The sequence below is a fragment of the Saprolegnia diclina genome (assembly GCF_000281045.1).
Source record: "Saprolegnia diclina VS20 unplaced genomic scaffold supercont1.31, whole genome shotgun sequence".
NCBI lineage: Eukaryota > Oomycota > Saprolegniomycetes > Saprolegniales > Saprolegniaceae > Saprolegnia > Saprolegnia diclina.
This window is the reverse complement of record NW_008246098.1, coordinates 403,534-410,052: the sequence shown is the minus strand read 5'-3', so window position 1 is coordinate 410,052 and position 6,519 is coordinate 403,534. Positions and strand designations below refer to the sequence as shown.

The 6,519-nt window shown below is 57.0% G+C and overlaps 4 protein-coding genes across 4 annotated transcripts in view; 3 read left to right on the top strand and 1 right to left on the bottom strand.

The window, feature by feature from the left end:
- Positions 1–143: 143 nt before the first annotated feature.
- SDRG_09725 (hypothetical protein) lies at positions 144–968 on the top strand. The gene is made up of 5 exons (XM_008615675.1): positions 144–355; positions 403–446; positions 489–560; positions 608–751; positions 803–968. Exons 1-5 carry the CDS (start codon positions 173–175, stop codon positions 924–926), a joined length of 567 nt encoding a protein of 188 aa, XP_008613897.1. The 5' UTR covers positions 144–172; the 3' UTR covers positions 927–968.
- SDRG_09724 (hypothetical protein) lies at positions 879–2,117 on the bottom strand. Its single transcript, XM_008615674.1, has one exon. The coding sequence runs from the start codon at positions 2,007–2,009 to the stop codon at positions 1,032–1,034; it is 978 nt and encodes a 325-aa protein (XP_008613896.1). The 5' UTR covers positions 2,010–2,117; the 3' UTR covers positions 879–1,031.
- Positions 2,118–2,648: 531 nt separating this feature from the next.
- Positions 2,649–4,653, top strand: SDRG_09723 (hypothetical protein; the record flags this gene model as incomplete). Its single annotated transcript, XM_008615673.1, has 1 exon — positions 2,649–4,653. The coding sequence occupies exon 1, from the start codon at positions 2,704–2,706 to the stop codon at positions 4,651–4,653; it is 1,950 nt and encodes a 649-aa protein (XP_008613895.1). The 5' UTR covers positions 2,649–2,703.
- An 846-nt stretch (positions 4,654–5,499) lies between these two features.
- Positions 5,500–6,519, top strand: part of SDRG_09722 (hypothetical protein) — a gene marked incomplete at its 3' end in the record, with an annotated part of 2,810 nt that continues 1,790 nt past the window's right edge. The window contains exon 1 of the mRNA XM_008615672.1: positions 5,500–6,506. Coding sequence (XP_008613894.1) covers positions 5,572–6,506 — 935 coding nt within the window. The 5' untranslated portion in view covers positions 5,500–5,571. The remainder of the gene's footprint in view (positions 6,507–6,519) is intronic.

Genomic DNA, 6,519 nt, shown 5'->3' with positions numbered 1-6,519 from the left:
TATCTATCTATCTATCTATCTATCTATCTATCTATCTATCTATCTATCTATCTATCTATCTATCTATCTATCTATCTATCTATCTATCTATCTATATAGTGTTGGAGCCGGCCATGAATGGGAGTCATATTTTTAGCATATTTCCGGCTCCAGTCACGCTGGGGCAATACACATGGCGGCGTCAACGATCACTACTCTGCTGCTGTACGCGGCGACAACTGGTTTGGCAGAATGCGGTCTCGTGACCCTGAACGACAGAGGGGCGCTTGCCATGCTCTACTGGGCGACTGGTGGGCCGTACTGGAAGCAGTCGTGGCCGATCAACGACGCATATAGCGATCCGTGCCGGGACAGCGTACGCGTCGTCGTCTATCCCAATGCACTGATCGTCACCACATCTAGTGGTACGGCGTGCACTGCAATTTTGAAGGCAACATTGTCCTCTTGTACGACGACAATATTTTCCATCCTACTGACCAACCAAGCAGGCGCCTCGCCAACAATGGACTCACGGGGTACCTTCCGCCCACGTTTGCGCGTCTCTCGGCTCTCGAAGAATTGTACTACAATCGACGTGGTCGACAAACTTTCATGTTTGTTTCTGTAGAGACGTGAGCTCGAACGCACTCACACAGAGCGTGCCGGCGACACTTGGCCGGCTCGGCGCACTGCGCGTCTTGCGCCTGGACCAGAACGCGCTGACGGGCGTGGTGCCACCGAGCTTGAGCACTCTCTCATTGCTCGAAGTGCTGTACGTTGGTCCACCATCGAAGTACCTAACCCTAATTCCCATTGACTGTAGACGCTTGGAAGGCAACGCGTTCAGCGCTCCTCTGCCCACTGCGATCTATAATCTCCAAGCTAAAGGACATGGGACAGTCTCGTGGGACGCCGCACTGACACCACTTGCCATTGATGCCCAGTAAGCTCGCAGTAACAAAGAATACACTCCATAGATCGACGCGCCATCGTGTTGCTTGTCTTATCGTCCACATGACTTTGCACATACTACAACAGGAGGCGCGTGCGAGTCAGGCGACAGTCATATCGGCGTACTCGCCATCCGCCAGCGTTCCATGACCGAGCGTGCGCCACCGGGCGTGATGTCGGCGCGTGAGCACAATGGTTTCGCCCACGTGGGCACACACAGGCGCGGCGAGCGTTAGCTGAACGCCATCACCAGCGACCGACAGAACTGTGGCGTCGACCGTCGTGGCGCCGATGTGAACCCGCACAACGTCCTTGGTACACATTAAGCGAGAACCCACGTCCATGACGACAGTGAGCGCCATGTAGATGGGTGGCAGCGTCCCGGGAAGACCAAGGACTTGTCCCATGAGACGGTGCGCGCGCGTCAGCGTCGGGTCGAGCGTCGTCGCGATGCGAACGAGCGCGCTCGGGCCGGCCTCGTCGACGGCCGTGCTCGCTACCTTGAGTGCAGTGATCCGCGTGCGTAGCGGCGTGCAACGAAGTCGCCCGCTCGACACATCACGGACGAAGCGTCCTGGGCGGAGCTCGACAATATCGTCGACGCGCAAGACGCCGTGGGTGATGGCACCAACGGCCACACCGCCGCGCAGCGTCGCGGACGCGGCGCCCGTTGGGTTCGGGTCGAACGACTGCAAGACGCGCATCTGCGGCGCCTCGGTGGTGTTCCAGGTCGGCGTCGGCAGCGTGCACAGCTGGCGCAGCGCCAGGTCCTTCTCCGACGGTACGACGAGGGCGGCTTGGAGGGGCAGGAGCAAATGCGGGTCGTCGACAAGGCTCACCGAGCGCACGCGAGTCCAGTGGCGTCCGTTTTCATCGTGGAGGGCGTCGACGGGCCGACCACCAGCACGGGCCTGGAGCGCGCCGCCGTGGCGGTAGATGTGCACGTGGGTGTGACGCCACGGTGCGAGCCGGCGACAGACGGGCTTGTTGGTGAGCGCGTGCACAAAGGCAGCAGTCGCGTCGCCGCGGAGGCCCACCGAGAGCATCGAGGACACGTCATCGTGGGCGCACGGAGCCATGACCAAGCAGACGACAGTGGGCGACCGGCTCGCAGGCAAGAATGACTCGAACGTTCTTGTGGCGCGCCCTTTGTCGGCGGCCGAGATTGCCCTTTCTGCGGATTGGTGCAAATGGGCCAATGAAATCGTCGGAAGCACCAGGGCTTCCCAACTTGAAGTCAAAAACACCCAACTTTTCAGCGCCTGTCTCTGCCTGCGACGTGACGTGATAGAACTGCTCAACGCCGACGACTCGCGAAGTCGGTCCTTGTCAACCACGCAGTACAGGTCTGCCGAGGCATCAACTACGAACTTAGTGTCAACTAATGGAGCACATCGCCGCTTGTCGTATATCGAGAGGCAACAAGCTACTGCAGTCGACTGTTGACTGTTTGCACGGATGTTAGTAGACGTGTACGTACTCTTCAAGTGCATTGCGTGCAGGTGGGACTATCATGCTGGAAGAATTGATTTGCGCTGGTATAGATCAACACGGCGAGCACGTATACTATCTCGTACTAGCATGTAGTTTGTAGGAGACAGCACTGGACGACAGCAGCAAGGCATCTCGGCATTTTCGAGCCCTCCTGGGGTTTCGTTTTTTCGCGCCTTGATGCCCCATGGTGATAAGCAGTTGGCGTTGCAGTTGCTATAAAAGGCACGCTACGAAACACATACCAGTTATTCCCGCGCCACCGGTCCTTTAAGTAGGCGCATGCAGCAACCCTTCGGTCCGGTGCTCGTCAAGCTCAAGACCACGTCTCTACGGGAGTGGGGCGACCTCACCGTGCAAGCCATTGTCATCCTACTCGGCATTGGCATTCTCTTCCTCGTCTCGGTCGACGCGACCGTCAACAACTGGGCCGTCAACGACTTTATTGGGAACGGGCACATGTTTGTGGCGCCGCTCGGCCGCGTCGACAATGCGCGGCAGCTCGAGCACGAATACAGCTTTGCGCTCAACCATAGCATCTCGGACCTCTCGCGCGTCGCGAACTGGATGCTCAACTTCACCGTGACGAGCATTGTGTCACGGAGCCCGGAAATGTACTTGCTGTCGGTCGGCACGTACACGCTGACGTCTGGTGCTGTCGACGTCTGCGGCCTCATGAAAGGCGTGTATCCGCTTGATCTGAGTGTCACGCGCACCGCTCGGCTCGGTTTTGCGTCCAACTCGATCATGTTCATCCGCGGCGATGCACTCAGCCACGTGTTCACGACGGACCGCACCGAGAACCTGGCCAACACCAGCATGAAGTCACCGGCGCTGACGAGCCTTGGGTACGCCCCCGCGCGCACCAACGTCGACGTTCGCTTGATGGAAGACTTTGTCATGGCCAACACGTCGGCGGCGCAGACCCACACGGTTCGTTTTTATCGCGTGTTTCCCAAGAGCTTTTGCACCGGGTGCCATACGGTGGCCGAGCTCGGGTTTGGGTCGTGCAACATGACATTTGTGTACAACGACACGGCCAAAGTGGTCATCGTGACCAAAAGCACCAACATCATTGGGTCGATCTACAAGGTCGGTTTGAACTTGCCGCAGTCAATGTTTTCGTCGGCGTCCCATTACGTGAAATCGATGGCGATTGTGTTTGCTGTCAGTGGGTACTTTGCAAGCCGTCGGACAGTCCAGTGGAAAGAGTACGACGCGACCAAAGTCGACTCGATATTGGCTACACTCGTGCGCATTTTGTCCCCCAAGGTGTTTCCGTACCCGAGTTTGGCGCTGCGCTTTGATATGTTTTGCTACAATTCCGACATCTTTGTCTTTCTCTTTGCGATGGGCGTGATTCTCGACATGGAAAACAGCTTGTACTACCTCAAGACGATGAACATGTACAACGCGCCCGCCCCCGTGCTGCGCTACTCGATCCAGCTCTACGGCTTCACGACGCGACTGCTCTGGTTCAACTGCGCGCTGCTCAAATTGCTCAAGATCTCTTGGAATGTCATTGGGACGGCCAGCTACAACGGCGAGAGTGCCGTCATGGCGCTCTTCAACCTCCGCAACGTAACGTCGCTCTATCTGAGTGCGATCTTGCTCTTCTTCGTGCCGGCGTTCATCGACTACAACAGCAGCGTCACCATGACTCTCGACAACGCCAACGAGTGCCTCGACACTATCCACGTCGATGCATTCGACAGCTACTACATCCGCGCCGTGCCCGCGATCGCGGTCGGCCTCGTCGTCAACGTGCTGTGCATTGCGGGCCTCGACCATTGTTTGCATATCAAATACTGGCAGCGGATGTGCAAAAACTCGCTTGCGCGCCAAGCCATCTTCAACAGCAGCTCGATCGTGTGCGACTACCTCGACGGCATCGAGATGGAAGGGACCGCCGCGGTGCTCCACTGCAAAGCGCGCCGCCTCAGCACGCTCCAGTGGTTCTTTATGAGCCACATGGTGTCGTTTGGACTGCCTGAGAAGGAACTGCGGGCCAAAAAAAAGTACTTGGTCGGCTCGGCCGCCACCAACAACCGCACGCACACCACCGTGCAGAGTACGGCACTCCCGACCGAGTCGAGTAGCAGCATTGGACGCTACCTGGTGGTGCAGGACGGCGACCACCACATGCACCTCGTCGACGAGAACCTCAGCGACGTGACTGCCCTTGTCTACAACATCAAGGTGCTCAAAGACTTGCCAATTACGATCGAGTGAGCACACGAGGTATGTCACCACATGTTGACTCCCTGCCATACTGTGCATATCCCACCTCGTTGGCCCCAGTACACTTTTGTGGAGGTTGCAGTCGACACAATGAAGTGACAAATAGTCAAGTACATTTTGACAGCGTGTCTCCAAGGCGCTTGTATCCATCAGCAATGAGGGTAGCGGGAGTCCACGGTCGATGGTGCTGCATCGGCATGTTAGCGTAAAACCGAGCTGCCTCTTCGTTCGGGTCTCTTCCTTTGCACGCCGCTGACGACCATTGTCGGCATAGTTTATGGTTAAGACTACGATGGTATCTAATCATCTTCGATCCCCTAACTTTCGTTCTTGATTAATGAAAACAACTTGGTAAATGCTTTCGCCTAAGCTCATCTTTCAACGATCCAAGAATCGAGCTCGACAGATGTCGCATCGGAGCGACGTGGGCAATTGCGCAACTCACTGGTTTTACTACCGAGTTGACGCTACGGTGCTTGTCGATCTAGCACGAAGCGCTTTGCTTGTGTTCATTTTTTCGTTTTGGTGGGAGCCACCCACTCCAAGATCGAGTTGTCGGTCGCAGTCATCCACTGCATGACGGAGCCAATGCCTGACGTGGTATCTCTGCGCCACGAGGCGTGGACGTACGTCCCTTGTCACCACCTCTTTTTCGAACGCCGCCAAATAGATGAAGACGACCTTTGGGCGCGTTCGAACCATCGACTATGAAACTGCAACGTCGTATACTGGACTGTAGTTGAAGCAATCTTGGCATCTGCAACGTGCCCGCCACATATCCTTCCACAGCCATCTCCATACAATCTAGCATACTAGTCTATCTCGGACGGTTATGTGGCCGATTTGGAAGCGACCGACGTCCCAAACTCAGTGTTGCATTCTCTTCGCCACAACCAAGCCAGTATCAAAATGCGTTGGATCCCCGGTCTTCTCATGGCCCTTGGCGTGACCGTCGTCCAAGGACAAACGCTCAATGCGGGTGTCTGCTGCAGCGTCGTCCGCAACTACGACTACTACGGCAACGACCTTGCGAGCATCAAGGTGTCGGGCTCGGAGCAGGCGCAGCTCACGGCGTGCTGCGACGCGTGTGCCAACCAGGACGGCTGTGCCGGCTTTGTTGTCAACACCAAGACGTGCTACATGAAGAGCAAGATGGTGCAGTCCGGTGCCAATGCCGGTCTCATCGCGGCGTCGTACATGTTTACGTCCAACACGTGCTCGACGCTCAAGCGCAACATCGACTATTCGGGCAACGACATCAAGTCGTTTACCGTCAAGGGCGACGACCAAGCGCAAGCCGACCTCTGCTGTGATGCGTGCTCCAACACCATCAGCTGCATTGGCTGGGTTGTCAATGGCAATACGTGCTGGCTCAAGAACAAGATGGTCTACTCTGGGGACAACACGGGCTTGCTCTCGGGCATGTACACGCAGCCCAAGATCACGTCGGGTACATGCGGCAGTCTTACCCAGGACGTCGACTTCAGCGGCAACGACATCAAGAACTTTGCCGTGACGGGGTCGCCCCAAGATCAGACCAACCAGTGCTGCGATGCGTGCTCCAAGCAGGACGGCTGCGTCGGCTTTGTGACGTACAGCAACACGTGCTGGCTCAAGAAGGCGTGGGTCAAGTCGGGTGTCAAGCTCGGCGCGATGGCGGGGACGTACACGGTGCCGTCGCTCTCCTCGTCTACGTGCTCGACGCTTGTGCGCGATGTTGACTACAATGGCAACGATATCACGAGCTTCACGGTCTCGGGCTCCGACCAAGCGCAAGCGGATGCGTGCTGCGCCGCGTGCTCCAACACGATCAGCTGCATCGCGTGGGTGGTCAACACCAAGACGTGCTGGCTCAAG

Coding starts and splice junctions, on each gene's coding strand:
- SDRG_09725 (XM_008615675.1), top strand. CDS start 173: ATGGCGGCGTCAACGATCACTACTCTGCTGCTGTACGCGGCGACAACT. Junction 447..488: donor GAAGGCAACATTGTCCTCTT/GTACGACGACAA, acceptor CCAACCAAGCAG/GCGCCTCGCCAACAATGGAC. Junction 561..607: donor CTCTCGGCTCTCGAAGAATT/GTACTACAATCG, acceptor TTGTTTCTGTAG/AGACGTGAGCTCGAACGCAC.
- SDRG_09724 (XM_008615674.1), bottom strand. CDS start 2,009: ATGGCTCCGTGCGCCCACGATGACGTGTCCTCGATGCTCTCGGTGGGC.